Below are 15670 nucleotides of genomic sequence, written 5' to 3'. Positions count from 1 at the left end.
CCAGCAAAGCTTTATCCTGGTTGTCTCCAGTGGCACCTTCCTGAGCCAGTCCCAGACTTCAGCTCCCTCCGTGGAGCAGGGAAAAGTTGCAGGGAGCAAAACCACGGGGGATCAGCAGGGAAGAGAAGATTTCAGAGTGGAGTTGGTGGCTGGGATTTGTCAGGCAGATTGTGCTCAGCCCATCACAAAGACTTGGGGTCACCCCACTGCCACCCTGGGGACCTTCACTGTCCCCTCCTGCCGGCCCAGGAGCTCCAGGGCTGCGTTTTTGGGAAGGAAATTCGCGTGGTTATTCCCAAGGGGAGCTGCTGCTGGAGGAGGAGAGTCTGCAGAGCAGGAATTTGCTCCCTCTCGTGGGCTCTGGGGCTGGAGGCTGAGCTCGGCACAGCAGAAAGGGATGGGATTGCTCGGCACGCTGGAAAATGGGATGGGAAATGTCCCGTTTGAGCCCTGGGAGCTCCTGGTCCAGCACAGCCCCGGCTTGGGGCTTCATGCCACAGCATTTGGCAGCCCCAAATTAACTCTGCTTTTTAATAGGGTCGAGTTTTGGCTCTCCAAAGCTCTCAGCTCCTCCTCACACAACACTTTATTGCCTTTATTGTCTCCGGGCCTGATTCCATCTGGATTTATTTCTGCTTCAGCTGCTGTTTAACCAACTCCACACCCCGTGTGCAGCATGGGCATGGCAGGGCTCGCTCTCAGGGATGAATATACCACAGATTGCTCTTATTTTCAGAACAAGAACAGCTCCATTTCACAAATCCATAAAACCTCAGCAGTTGCAGCGTCCTTTTTTCATTTCAAGGTGTATTTAACACTTAAAATAAACCCACAGCATGTCAGGCTGCAGGGAAAAGTGGGAAAACAAGTCAGAGCATGTGTGGTGTGCAGAGAGAGCAGGAAAAACTCTTTTCGGTGGGATCTGCTGGGATTTTTGTTGTTGTTGCTGGGCACAGACAGATCCTGGTGTTTCCTGTGGCTGCTTTGCAGAATTTCTTGTTCAGCACAGCTGGGACAGATGTGCTTTGGGGCTCTCGGAGTTCCGAGATGCCTCCACCAGAAACCCACACTCTCCACCTCTGCAGCTGGAAAGCAGGAGAGCCACTTCTGGAGCGAAATTATGATTTTAATTTAAATATATAGGTACTTTAAACTCGCGAAAACTTTGCTCTGCAACGCTTGCTAAACCCGAACCCAAGGGATCGGCGCAGCTCGGGCACGAGCCGTAGCAAATAACACGGTTTGAATAAGACAGCGAAAGTTTTAATAATAAAACACGAAAAGAAATCGCTCCCGCTGGCCGGGAATTGAACGGCACGGGGCAGGACGGGAGCGGGCCGGGAAGCGGCGGCCCGCGGGCCCCCTCTAACGGCCCGCAGGGGGAACTCCCGCTGGCCCCGGCCGCTCCATCCCGCCCCGCTCGGGACAGCAGCACCGCCACGGTGCCTCCCGGTGTCCCCGGAGTGTCCACGACCCCTTAGCCATGCCCGGGCCGCCACAGGGACCCCCCGAGCCCCGGGGGACGGAACTACAACTCCCGGCATGCACCGGGCGGCGCCGCACCGGGATGGGCCGAGTGACCGCGATCCCACAATGCATCGGGGCAACGCCTTGTTAACTGCGGCGCAGAGGAGCCGTTGATAAACGGTCTTAAACGTCATTAAACGTCATTAATCGTTTATTGAAGGTTTATTAAAGATTTATTAAAGATTAAGAACCTCAACTACCCGCCTAGGGGCGTGAAGGGGGGTGGGATTCTACGCCTTCACTTCCGGAGGAGCCCACAGCGGTAGAACTACATCTCCCACCATGCCTCGGCGGCGCCCAGCATTTCCGTTTCCGACCGCGGCGGGAGCGCCGCCGTGTCCCCGGAGGGACGGCGGGGCCCGGGTGGTGACACCGGCGGTGACACCGGGCAGGGCCGTGCCGGGTACAGCCAGCGCCGCGCTCCCCGCGCCGCCCGGGCCGGGCCGCCGCTCCCCCGGGCCGGGCGGGGTCACCTTCATGGGCGGGCGGGAGCGCGCGGCGCTGCCCGGGGCCTGCTGAGGCGGCGGAGGAGGCGGCGGAGGCGGAGCGGCGGGACCGGGACCGGGACCGGGGGCGATGTTCGTGCAGGAGGAGAAGATCTTTGCGGGGAAGGTGCTGAGGCTCCATGTGTGCACCATGGAGGGCGCCGAGTGGCTGGAGGAGGTGCCCGAGGACACCACGGTGGAGAAGCTCAAGGAGCGGTGCCTGAAGCACGTAAGGAGCGGGGAGCGGCGGGTCGGGACCGGGCTGAGCCACCGGCAGCGCCCGAAACTCTGCGGGGCTGGGGCTGGAAATCAGCAGGGACCGAGGGAACCACTGGAATTAACAGTCCAGGGGAAAGGAAAGCTGTCCCGTGAGGAAAACTGTTTTTTTCCAGCGCCTTGTAAATGGCTTTAAAAAGAAGGGGAAAAAAATCAGCTCAGGTAAACAGATGTGTCCTGGTTTGCTGTGTCTGCTTTCCCCCCTCCGAATGATGTGAAACTGTTCCATATGGAAATAAAACTCCCTTTTGGAGAGTTTTTTGTGTTGGCAAAGGAGGATTTGGGCAGAAATCAGTTGTTAATGTTTAGTTCCAGAGTTTGGCGTGTGTTTTGCAGCGGTGTCAGAGATCCCCGGCTCCTGCCCCTGCTGGGTGTGAGTTGGGTTCTGGCCTGGCTTGTTTCTGTGTCTGAGCAAAGAAGGAAGGTAGGAACTGAGGAGGAGAAATTAAAATGTCTTTTATTAAAATCTTAGTGCAGCCTCACCCTGCAAAAACAGCTGCGGTGTTTTTTTGGGGGGAGATCAAAGCTCTTCTAATGCTCTGCCTGTGCTTTAAACAATAAGATCGTGATGGAGGTGGCCAGAGGGTCACTCACTTGTCGCTGTGTGGAAGGACAAGGTGCCAGGCTGTGGGAGCAGAGGCAGAGCTGGTGTTTTCAGAGCCCCTGGGCTGAGTCTAGAAGCTCAGGCACAGCCAGGTTTTGCTGTCGTGATTGACAAGAGCAGCGTGTGACACGGTGACCCATGGCCAGGAGCCTGGGGCCAGCACAGCTGCACTCCTGACCTGCTGCATTTCTTCCTGAGGGACGTGGAACTCTGGAGCTGGGAAAAGCTGAAGCTTCAGCTGCTCCTTCTGGGAGCACAATTCACTAAATCACATTTAATAGTGTGGGGCTTTCCCTTTAAAGTCTTGCAAAGACTTTTTTTACATAAAACCTGTGCAACAGGAGAAGAACCCTGTAATTTTTAACCGCTTGACTCACGTTTGAAGGGTAAAAGTTTTATTTCCTGAGTGAAATAAAAGTGCCCAGGAACCCTTCCAGTACCTGAAGGGAGCTGACAGGAAACAGATAAAGAGAGATGGAGTTTTACAGGACAAGGAAGAATGGGTTCACACTGACAGAGAGCAGGTTTAGAGACAATTTGATAACTCAGGGTGATATTTGATTTCAATCTGTGCTGCTCTGTGCAAAAATCCTTCCTGGGATGGATTTCCATAACCATAATGGATAATAAATAGTTTTATGGAGGGGGAAAATAGACCTGGAAAAATCATGGCTCCTGCTTATGGACTCAAGCTTGATAACACCTTGAGATGATTTCTGCAGCCACCTCTTTCAAGAGACTGATGATTATGTTCTTGAATGTCTCTGAAATCATTCTTTCAGGAAGCAGAGGGAGATGTTTGTAACAGGTTGCAGCTGGGGAAGTGGCCACTTTTCCCTCCATAACCTTCAAATGCTTTATTTCCCCCAAATTTGATGTTTTGGGGTCTTTTGTTAGGCCAAGAAATAAACCTCTCCCACTGCTTTTTCCCCTTAGCTATAACATTTATTTAAACAGATGGTTTAAGCCACCCAAGTTTAATAGGAGGGAGTGTCAGGGTTATTTTCAAGTGTTTCTGTTATTAAAAGCAAACAAACAAACAAAAAAATAAGTTTTGTATTTTAAAACAAACAAAGCCTTGTGGTTGACCAGGATTCCAAGCTTTGCAAGAGGTGTTTGGAATCACCAGGGCTTAGGATTTCAGCAGTTGCTTGGGCACCTGTACAAATGTTTGTCCCCTGCCAGGCAGAGCAGCCTGCTGGGAATTCCAGAATTAAAAAGAAAAGGTGAGAACGAGTAAAGGCATTGCTGATCAGGTGTTTTTTTTCTATTTCCAGGGCATTTAAAATGTGAAGATAAGCCAAGTGTTTCACTCAGCACCTCTTTGGTGTCTGTAGTGCCCATATCTGCCCTATTATTCTCTGCAGTTGTTATTAAAGTGGTTGGAAGTACAGGAAATAAGAATTGGTGTCCACGGAACTTTAATTTTTTTGCTTAAACTTTCACCTGATTCGTTTCATGATTAATTACTGCCCACATCGATTATGTGATTGTCCCCACATACTCTGGGGGAAATGGAAATAAGTCTGTGTGCCCACCCCAAACCCTGCTCCCAGCTGCCCTTTTCCTTCTCTTGCCCTCAGGATGTGTAACAGGAATATTCTGAGCTTGTTTGCAGAGATGTTCCTCCGATGTACCCAGGCATTTTGGGCACCTTATCAGATCCATTACAGGAGGTGCTCCCAGCTCTTAATGTGTTCTCTGGCCTTGGCTCAGCACTTGAGGAGCTGCAGGGTCTCTGAGAAGCTCCTGGTAGACAAAGCAGAGCTCAGATATTCTCAGCTCAATCTCAGTGAGGCATCAGAACCAAGCCCAGATTCAGGTGAGGGACTGGAAGTGTTGGAAACAAAAGTGTTTTGTTTGGAGAAACAGGAGAGAGCTGAGCTTTCCATCAGCTGCAGGAAAGGTGATGATGGATTCCAAAGGCTCCTTTGCAGGAGGCTGGTGTTGAACAGCACTAAATGCTCCACCAAAATTAAAGGTTTCAGTGGGATTTATGGGAATGGCTCTGTTGCACAAAAAGGTGAACTCTATTCTGCAGACATGGTGGAAGTGGCTTGGTAGAAACATTTAGAAGTGTCATTAAAAGCTGTTTGCTGTGAGCAGGGCAGGCAAGGTCGGTATGAAGTGTCCTGTTTTGTGGTGAGAGCAGCAGCAGCAATTGCAGGTTGTTATTTCTAATTTTGCCTTTCTGGAATTGCAAGCTCTTTGCTTTCTTTTTTGCACTCAAACGAATTGGAAGCCTCTAGATGCACTGATGGAATAATCTCTCACTGTGCATCTGGAGCCACTCTGGTGTGAGGAGGAGGCTGCTCGAGCCTTGTGTGAGCACTTTTTTTAAGGATTTGAACTGATTTCCCAGTGAATTAATTGACATGCAATTTAGAATTGCAATAAGGGGATGAGCACAAAAAAAAATAATAATCCATTGTATTCTGATTATTTGTGGCTGGGAGGAAGAGCTGTGAAGGGAACTTTAGTTCAGCACTTTTAGCAGAGGAGCTCTAACCCAGGTTAGGGCTCCAGCAGCCAAATCTCGTGATTCCAGCTTGAAAAAAGGTGCAGAAACTGCCCAGTTTAAGGTCAGATAAACCAAAATCACTGCTGGCAGTGCCTTGTTTACTCTGAGAGTAAATTATAATTATGAGGTGAGGCAGGGAGTCTGTCCTGTTTGGACACTCCAAATGAGAACGTGCAGCATTCCAGCCTTCCCTCCTGTAAAACACTGCTGCTCTTGGTACATTTGCATTTTTACTTTGTGAAACAAATCTCTGAGGGACCTCAGTGATCAGAATTAACGTAGCAGTGGGTCCTGGAGCCTCCTTGCTTTGCTCCAAATCTCCAAAACTTCCAGAATTTAGTGTGAGAGAGATGTCCTGAGAAAGCACAAATGCACTCACACAGGCACAAATCAAACCTCATTTTCTTTAATAAAATATTTTATGTGCACTGACCTCTGGCTTAAGCTCTTGAGAAGCCAGGAAATGATGCACAGTTTGTGTGTGGAGAACCCTGAGTGCCAAGTGGTTCACAAGGAGCCTCATTTGTGTTTTCTGATCAGTATTTCTTGTCTCCTGCAGTGTGTTCCTGGGAGCTTGGAGGATCCCAAAACTGTGACACATCATAAGCTGATCCATGCTACTTCTGAGAAGGTGCTGACAGACACAAAAACAGTGTTGGAGGAGAACATTCAGGACAGAGGTGAGATTGTCTGGCTTTGAATCCTGTCAGTCTGCAAGGAGGAGCTGGGCTTTATCTGGCAAATTCCAAACGTTTTTAAGATTTTCTCTCTGCTTTGACATAGGAAGCTAAATAAATGGAACTAATACAAAATTAACCCCCAGGAGTAGTTGAATTTGAGGGGTATCTTGCAGGAGCTGTTCTCCCAGACTCTCTAACCTGTGGCAGTGTCCTTCTCTCCCAGATGTGTTGCTGCTGGTCAAGAAGAGAGCACCAGCTCTGCTCCCCAAAATGGCAGATGTGGTTGCAGAGGAGAAGGTGAGTCTGAAACCCTTTGGATTAATTGCTTTATTGATGACTTGTGGAATGGTGATGTGCTCTCCTTGGAGAGGTAGATGCTGCCAGTTAAATTCTACAGGAATTGCTTCCTATTTCTTCCAAACTTAGAGGAAGCTGATTTTACATTTTTAACTTTCATTCTGAGAACATTTTGCCTTAAAATAAAACACACAGATACACTCTGTGGAAATTTTCTAGATTTGATCTTTAAACAAATGTCTAATAACTAAAATACAGTTCAGCAAGTGCTTTAGTTTGTTTGAAAACCCAAGGAAACATGTTGGCTTGCTGTCAGGTTGTCTTCTGCCTTTGTGGCTTGTCACCCTCTAACCAGCCTCTGGTGCTGGAATGTTGCCCCTCGCTGTTTTATTTTGTTTTATTGGAGTTGTTCCCGAGGGTCAGGATGGTGTTTATGATGGAACATAAACTCAGAGGCCTCCAAGTTCTCTGGGATACATTTATGCTGGAATTTCCCTGCATGTTTAGGTGTAAGGACTGAAAGTGGGGCAGCCCAACAGGCCCAGCTGAGCTCTGTAACTGCAGGGTGACACTGGAGCTGTTAATCCATGGCAGTGACAGAGCCCTGCTTGGTGTCTTGGGGAGGAATATGAAACTCTGTGCTGTGTTCTGTGCCTGATGGGTTATGAAAGCTTCTCCTGTTGCCTTCCCTGCAGAGGAAGCAGGAGCAGAAAGCTCCTGACAAGGATGCCATCCTCAAAGCCACTGCCAACCTGCCTGCCCGCAGCGTGGACCGCAGCGTCACCCACCACAACATGAGGGATGTAAGTGCTGCCTCTGTTTCTGCTCACACAGTTATATAGCCAAACGGCCCGGTTTATATTGATTTATTCGTTGGTTTTTATGCACTTCTCTTTGCTCTGTAAGAGAAATTCAGATGTTTGTAATGTGTATTAAATAGGTTAAGGTTTAGACACGTGGTATTTAGTGATAATAAAATACCGTCCTAAACTATGATTTAAAATGTTTTGTTTGTGCTTGGAAAAAGCCTCAGAGCATATTCAAGATGAGGCAAATATGAAGTTATGGGGTTTTATTTCTTCAGTCTTAAATAATTCAGGGGTTTCCTGTGGTTTATTTCCTTTCCTTGACCACTACCCGTGGGGTGTGGTAGAAATAAAAGGACCTTTCTGCCCAGGAACTTTTGCTTCCATGTAACACTTCACAGGAAGGTCCCAGACCTCCTGAGAGACTAAACAATGAAAATAAAGCCCTAATAAAGCAACTTTGTTGAACAGAGGGCCAGGCTGCTGCTATGTTACTAACAATAGATACATTAAGATTCACTGATGGCTGGTAACTTCCTGTCTAAATGCTTTGACAGTTTCCTTTCTTGCAGTTCCAGACAGAGCTCCGGAAGATTTTAGTGTCTCTCATAGAAGTTGCACAGAAATTGCTAGCACTGAACCCCGATGCAGTTGAACTATTTAAGAAGGCAAATGGTAAGAACTTATCTTTAGAGTTGCCAGTTCAATCCTGGGAATTTGTTTTTGGAGCATGGATAAAAGTCATGGATATAGAAGGCCCCTTTGGGATGGGTGAGAAGTTCCATTTAGAAATTATTAGTAGGGATGGTAAGGAATAATTGAAAATTCACAAGAATGTAGTAAAATGAGGAGAAATTGGGTTGGTGGGAAATGCTCATCCTTGAGATCTGCTATAGCCAGATCCTACTTAATTTCTAGAGAAATGATAAATAGATCCTCAGTGAATCTCTTACATTTAACTGTGTGGAAATCCTGTGGTCATGTGAGTGTTAGTGGCCTTTTGTTTGGGATCTTGACCACATCTGGACAAAGTCTTTGTCCTGGAAGAATCAATCTGAGCCAGAGCGAGCTGAGTGCAGCAAATTACATGATGAGGTGGCAAACTGGGGGCAGAAACAAAAGAAGGGATGGGAGAGAGAATGGGGCTTGAATTTAACACATGCCATTCCATTGACACGGGGGGTTATGTGAGCCTGGGGTGGATGTGAGCTCAGTTTTGTTTGTGTGTGTGCAGCCATGCTGGATGAGGATGAGGAGGACAGGGTGGACGAGATCGCGCTGCGCCAGCTCACCGAGATGGGTTTCCCAGAGAGCAGAGCTATCAAAGCCCTCAGGCTGAACCAGTGAGTGTTCCAGCACCTGCCTGCCACTAATGCTTGTGATTTAACACACATTTGCATCTTTTTTGTCTCCTTATATGGGTCACCTCAGTGGAGGTTGGAGAAAGCATTAACTGCAAGAAGTGCTGCCTCAGGCACAGTGCAGGTGGCACAGGGCTCTGCAAGGTCTGTGGGTCACTGGGCTGCCAGGCTGGCACTGTTTCCAAGCATCAAGATCATGTTTTCTTCAGCTTTCAAAGTCAGATTTTACAGAAGAAAAAGCAAATTTAGCTCATCCACACTGGCCTTTCAACTGTAGAAATATACTTTGTGCTGATCTTTAAAAATTTCAAGAATATTGTGAAGTCCAGAGAGCAGCTGCAGTAAAATAGGAGGTTATGTAGAAAAGCCAGCTGTACTAGCTCACTCCTTAGAGGGCTTTGCTAGGCCATTCTTGAAAAAATTTGGTGATAAGAGTCCACAACATATTCCAGTCACACTTTTCCAGTGCCTCAGGAAGACTTTCTCCCCTGCTGTCCTGCAGCTTTCATGTTGTATCAGAAAAGCCAAACAGGCAAAGGCTTTCCCTTCCATGAATGTGCAATAATTCCTGTGTGTCAAACGGAATTACACATTCCTTGCACTATTGTTACCTTTGCTTTTTGCTTTCTACCTGTTGGGAAGAGGTGTTTGGGAGCTCTGAGGATCCTTTAGCTGGAGCAGTTACACTGCCCAGCAAGTGATGGTGTCACACCATGGTGTCCTGCTCCCTGTCCCTGAGAAGCAGAGCTGTTGGCACCTGAGATGTGGCTCCAATGCAAATTTAGAACGTGCTTTGTTGGCAGGTCTGTCCCCAGTTGCAAACAGGCACAAAGCAGATGCTGCAGAGGGTGAGGTGCCTCCCTCAGAAATGCCTTTCAAAATCTGGGTTACAGATCCAAGCTAGACTTGGAGCCTCTCTTTTCCCAGATTCAGAGACGATTGTGGTTGCCCAGAGAACTGAGATTTGCTCCAAAACTTTACTGATGTGTTTTCAGGCCCTGTTAAGCTGCAGGTGCATCCAGCATGGGGACAGGTGAGTGCACAGGGAGTTGTGCTCTCCCCTCTCACTGCTCTGTTCCCGTGTCTGTCCCAGCATGTCGGTGACCCAGGCCATGGAGTGGTTGATAGAACACGCTGATGACCCTGCTGTGGATGCTCCTCTGCCAGGTCAGGCTCCTGCAGAAGCCCCAGCTGAAGGTGCTGCCTCCTCTGCTGAGGCAGCTGCAGGTCCCAGCTCGGAGGAGGGCGGGGAAGAGGCCAAGGATGAGCTGACGGAAATCTTCAAGAAGATCCGGAGGAAAAGAGAATTTCGTCCAGACCCACGGGTGGGTGGAACTTGAGGGATTGGATAAAACAAATAAATGTTTTAATTAATAAATGAAAGGGGACCTCTGGTTAGTTGGGTATTGTGCTGGCTTGGCAGTATTTCATTGAAGGTGTTTAGGGAGTGTTTAAATTCAGGGATTTTACCTCTCAAACCCCACTCTCTGGGACAGCAGGATCTACATGGAAGGCATTGTTACCTCTGCACCTGGAAACTCTCTGAGAGGACTGAAGGGAGCTCCAGAGCCCTGGCATTGCTGTTTTCACTGCAGCCTGGGAGGGAAGGGTGGCAGGACAGGAGTAGATCCTTTGGCTGTAGAAAAGGCTGGATGGGGCTCAGAAAAGCCTGGACTAGAGCAAAGTGTCCCTGCTCCTGGCAGGGAGTTGGAACTGGATGATTCTAAGATCCCTTCCAACCCAAACCATTCCATGATTCTATGGAAAGGACAGAAGAACATTGTTTTAGGGGGCAAGGAAAAGTACCACCAGCAGATTGAAGTCTTGCAGCAAGGACTTGCTGCCCTTTTTTTCAGAACACAGCATTACCTGCAGTGGGAATGTGGTGTTCTCCCAATGGGGACACACCTGGAAGGGCTCTGTGACATGTGGCACCTTGGGTTTACAGCTGGCTGGTCTGAGATTTGGGTTAAGAGCTGCAAATGCTTTTGGTGCAATTTCTAACCAGTGAAACATTCTCCTACCATTATCTGGGTGTGTTTGTGTGAGTACATCACACTCACCAGCAGTGTAATAAATCTGGGAAGTGAAATGAGATGGGGTGAATAGAACCACAAATGCACATCAAGGCTGATCTGTCAGTGAAATGTGAACAAGAGCTCTGTGACAGGAGAGGAGTTCCAAAATGAGGGGGTTTTTTTCCTCATTTTTCTTCTCTTTTCTACCCCAGCTACACTTGCTCTTTGCCTTGCATTCAGCTTCCAGTGTTGAGAGTAGGAGCTACCTCCTAATATTATTTTTTTCTTCTATAAAAAAGACACTTTTGATATAGAATATTTGAAAACTTTGCTAATAAAATTACTGAGCGCTCTGCATATGGAAATTATGGGGGAGTTTTACCTCCCATAAAGCTGCACACAGAAGGTGAAGGGATATGATTGCTCTCATTTCTGTTCTAAATGTAACATTAATGAAGCTGTGGGGTTCTGCTCTAGGCTGTCATTGCCCTGATGGAGATGGGATTTGATGAAAAGGAGGTGGTGGATGCACTCAGAGTGAACAACAACCAGCAAAATGCAGCTGTGAGTACAAAGTCCTTGCAGCTCCAAGGGTCTGTCCCACTGATGCTTCTCATCCTTGAGCTGGGTCATGATTTGGTCTGTCATAAAGTTAACTCCTGCTGAAGATTGAGGAGCAAAAATTCTGTGCCTCTTTGAAATTGGATACACAGCTGGAATGACTGCAAAGGGCTGGGACTCCTCAGAGGAGCTCGGGCTCTGTGAGGCTGAGGCTGGGTTTTCAAAAAGCTTTTGAGAAACTCCCTCACTGCAGTCAGCAAAAGAGATTGTGCCGTCATGAGAAAGGAGAAAATATTCCCCAGAATAATTGGTTTAGGACAGGAATAAATGATCGAGGTTAGATTCAAGCCATGCAGGGTGTAAATTATCACTTGGCAGCAATGCTTCCACAGTTTCTGGAATCAGAAAACAAAATTTTTCCCAGATTGATTAGTTCCCTATTACATATTAAGGAAAATTTTGTGGACACAGCTGACAGCCAGGGAATCCTCTCCTCAGTATCCAGTGCTGGCTACTGTTGGAGAGAGGATATTGGGTTGGATGGTACAAATGAATGTGTGAAAAGAAATGTACAGCTCAGGCTTTAACTGGGAGAGGGGGAAGTATTTTTAAAATGCCACATTAGCAAAACTTTTGAGTAGAGAGACACTTTGGTTCTGATGAAATCTGATGTGCCTGCTGATTTCTTTCAGTGTGAGTGGCTGCTGGGGGACAGAAAACCTTCTCCAGAGGACTTAGACAAGGGCATTGACACCAACAGCCCTCTCTTCCAAGCCATCTTAGAAAACCCAGTGGTACAATTAGGGCTCACCAACCCTAAAACTCTACTAGGTAAGTCCTGTGTGGGTTCCTGCTGGATTTGCCAGGAAATCAAAGCAGAGATGATGATGCTGACAGCCCCCTCTGGGGGATAGGGGCAGCTCTGGAGCCTTTTCCTGCTGTTTGTTTGCTTCATCCTGCAGCTCAGCTGAGCCCAGGGCAGGCCTTGGGGCTGTCCCAGAAATGATTCTAATTCCCCAGGATTACACTTGGTGAACTCAGAACTTGAACAGCTGCTGGCTGCAATGCTTTTGTGGATTTAGGAGACTTTTTGTGTGTTCCCTTTGGCCACGAGGAGAAAAATCAGGAATGTCTGTCTAGAACTCTGATTATTTCACAGAAAAAACAAGGCTGTGTCCTGCTGTGCAGCTCCCTGTGTGTGAGGCCTGATCACTGAGACTGAAGGGAACTTGTGGAAAAGTATCCAAACAAGAAGGCTGAGCTAAGTTGGCTTTGCCTATCAAAATGGAGATAAAATGGCAAAACACCCTTCCCCTTACTTGGGTTTGAGCTCTGTGGTAAAGTCTGTGTGCTCAGGGTCAGAAAAGCTGTGGGCACAGTGTGTGCCCAGCTGAGGAGCCTGACAGAGCCCCAAATCCCTGAGGAATTGCTCTTTGTGACAGCACAGAACAATGGCTGGCTCTGTCATGTAGATATAAAAAGTTTTGCATTTAATCTTTGGCTTCAAAACTTATTTGAAGCAATGCTTTTAAATAAAGGCTGTGTGCACAGCTCATTCAAGAGAGCCTTTAAAAATACTACTTTAAATGTAATTAGGAGAGTTTGCAAGCCTTTAAATAATTCAAGAGCAGAACCTTCCCACTCTTGATTTCTGAACAAATGGTCTCTTCATTTCCAACAGGGGTTCCACACTGCAGCTCAGAATATAAATAGAAAATGAAATGCCATTATAGGAGCTTGTGAAGCTTGGATGAACATCAGAGAATATATTCCTAATGATACATCTGCAAATTGCTTATGTCACAGGTTTTAATAATGAGGGTTTGCATTTAATGAGTTCCTTACAGAATATCGATAAATCTTTAGTTTTGAGCTTGTGACTCTGTGTAAAAGAAAATAGTTCAAGTGCTGAAAGGGGAGATCTGGATTTTATTTTTGGGCTTTCCTGGAGGCAAGTTGCATGACCTTGAGCAAGGTATTAATGAGGAGCCTTTCAGAGGTGCTGGGCACTTCCAGCTCCCACTAATGGCACTTGAGCTTTGTGCACTGACACTCCTGGGAAAATGAACCCTGACCTTGGGCCAGGCTGGTACAACACTGACATTTTGGTGACTGTGCAGCTGCTTTTTTTGTCCCATTCTGTGATGACTGGCTCCAAATGTCCAGGAGCTCAGCTCAGTGCCTGTCAAAGGGCTTAAATCAGTGCCTGGCCCAGATTTGCAGCTCAGCTCTTGCAGTGGCTGTCTGGTTCCTTCAGCATGAGCAGAAGAGTCAAAACTAGAAGCAGTAAAAGAAAAGAACAAAAAGGCAAACAAACAGCAAAGCTTAATGTAAAGACAGAATATTAATTAAATATTTGCACCACTTTGCCTGTTCAGAAATTGAGGTAATTTTTCTGCACACTCAATCTTTCCCCTTCTGACATCCCTGACTCTCCAGACATCAGGAAGGAGGAACAAGATGCTGCTTCCCTGGTGGCTTCAGGAGCTTCTATTAAAATTCAAAGTGCTGAGATTTGGAGGCTTAAGAGGCTACACTTGTGCTGGCTCTGTGCAGCCTTTGGCACATCTGCTGCTGCTTCTGCTGGCTTGATTTCCTCTGCAGAGGATCCAAGGGACAGCACAGGGAGCAGGCAAGGGGTGACTGTTCTTTCCATGAACTGTACCAGGGAGGAAAAGGATATTGGTGCAAGAAATCCAGTCTAGGATGGGGAAAAAGCTTTGATCAGAGGAGTGGAGCTGCAGGAGAGTGCTCAGGAATGGATAAATTTCATGGCATCATCCTGGAGACTGAGACCTGGAAACATTTGTTAAGGCTTTACCTTTTCAACCTCCAATGTCATTGAGGTTTTGTGGGCTGGCCTGTAATCCAGGCTGAGTATTTAATCACTGTCTGCAGTGAATTTAGTGCTGAGAAAGGAGGGAAGCACAAAGCCTGTGGCAACATGCAGGGCTGTGGACCCTTGGGAATGCACAGTGTGTATCCCCAGCATTTCTGGGCACTGCCTTTGAGCTGTAGCTATTTCTCACTGTCCTGCTGTTGAAACCTCCCAAACATTGAAGGACTAACTGTTACAATCCCTATTTCTTGGCAGCCTTCGAGGATATGCTTGAAAACCCCTTGAACAGCACTCAGTGGATGAACGATCCCGAAACGGGGCCGGTGATGTTACAGATCTCCCGAATCTTCCAGACACTGAATCGCACGTAGAGGGAGCTGCCAGTGCACTGTGCCACTTCCCCCTGGCCCTCACTGTCCCTCCACCACCACAGGAGGGTGCCTGGATGGTTGGGAAGGGCTGGAAGGAAGGGAGGGAGGGAGGGAGGGAAGAGGGGGAGATCCTGGCTGGAGGGGGTCTCTCACACGAGAGTTTTCGTAGTTAAGGCCAACAGGAGTGAGTTGCCTTGTGGATTTAGTGTTAGTGGAAGAGGTTTGAGGATTTGTTTATGTTTTCAGGTATTAGGTTTAAAATAAAGTATATATATTAAAAAAAAAAAAAATAGGAAAAAGGTTTTGTGAAAACACTTCAGAATCTGATTGTTGGAAAGAAATACTGCTCGTTCAAAAGGCCTGTGACAGTTTTCTGGCCAGTTTTGTTAGGATCTGGCTGGTGTTTACAAAAGGTCACTGACCACTAGCATAGGATATTAATCATCTCCATACAGTATTAATTTATGGCTCTTATCAAATTGCAAAACTGCTTTTTAAAAAAAAAAATAATAAAAATTGATTCTTAAGAAACGTTTTTTAAAAGCCCAAATCTTGGGAGAGCAAGCACATTTCTATCCGAGCTTGTTTATCTGGCATTCTAATTTAAGCAGAATCATTCAGAGATGAATTCTAATAAATAGCATTACTTTTTCCTATTTATTTGCTGCATTAGTGTTGTTACAGTCCCACTGGAGTTGTACTTGCAGGAAATTTTCTGTCAGGTACCATAAAGGTGCAGGATCTCTTTCACCACAGAATTCACCACATCAAGACTTGGATTCCCAAGTGGCTGCAATTCCTAAGCTCACACTCTGCCATATCCCATTGCAAGGAAGGATATGTTCACATAGGTTTGGTTTTTTTTTTTTTTTTTTTCCATTTTTATGTGCACAGTTTTGGCAAGGGGCTTGTGGGGGTTTTATTCTGTTTACAAAAAAAAAAGCAGCTGAATTGCATGGGGAGGGGGTTGCTGGTGTTCTGTAAAGAATCACAGGTTTTTATCTTGTTTAAGGTATTTAAAGCACGCTTGCAATTGCTATCTTTGAGTTAGAAGTGGGTTTTCTTTATAATTATTTTTACCATGGTCATACTAAGAATGTCAGACTGAATCTTTCCTATTTTGCCAGAAGACTGACTTGAGGTTTCAGAGAGGAATTCTGAGCTATTAAGAACAGAACTCACTGTGAATATCCAGCTGGTGTTTATGCCTGGGCTCTGCAGGTGTTACTTTTTTAGCAGTCTGCTAAAAAAAGGAGTTTATTTTCAATTTAATGAAACATGATTGACATCTATCATCATCCCTGCCATGCCTTGTGTTTCACAG

The 15670-nt window shown here is 46.7% G+C and overlaps 1 protein-coding gene across 2 annotated transcripts; it reads left to right on the top strand.

The window, feature by feature from the left end:
* The first annotated feature begins 2031 nt into the window (after positions 1-2031).
* On the top strand, positions 2032-14658 carry UBAC1 (UBA domain containing 1). Of its 2 annotated transcripts, none has more exons than XM_088177361.1 (10): positions 2032-2241; positions 5973-6093; positions 6317-6390; positions 7086-7193; positions 7754-7871; positions 8431-8539; positions 9651-9882; positions 11053-11139; positions 11829-11967; positions 14231-14658. In XM_088177361.1, exons 1-10 carry the CDS (start codon positions 2104-2106, stop codon positions 14344-14346), a joined length of 1242 nt encoding a protein of 413 aa, XP_088033487.1. In that variant the 5' UTR covers positions 2032-2103; the 3' UTR covers positions 14347-14658. The 2 variants fall into 2 exon arrangements, with proteins under 2 accessions (XP_088033487.1, XP_014735584.1); XM_014880098.2 differs by having other exon boundaries at positions 2036-2241; positions 7769-7871.
* Positions 14659-15670: the final 1012 nt, after the last annotated feature.

Source organism: Sturnus vulgaris, chromosome 22 (assembly GCF_052056855.1).
Source record: "Sturnus vulgaris isolate bStuVul1 chromosome 22, bStuVul1.hap1, whole genome shotgun sequence".
Taxonomy (NCBI): Eukaryota; Metazoa; Chordata; class Aves; order Passeriformes; family Sturnidae; genus Sturnus; species Sturnus vulgaris.
This window is presented reverse-complemented; position numbering and strand designations above follow the sequence as displayed.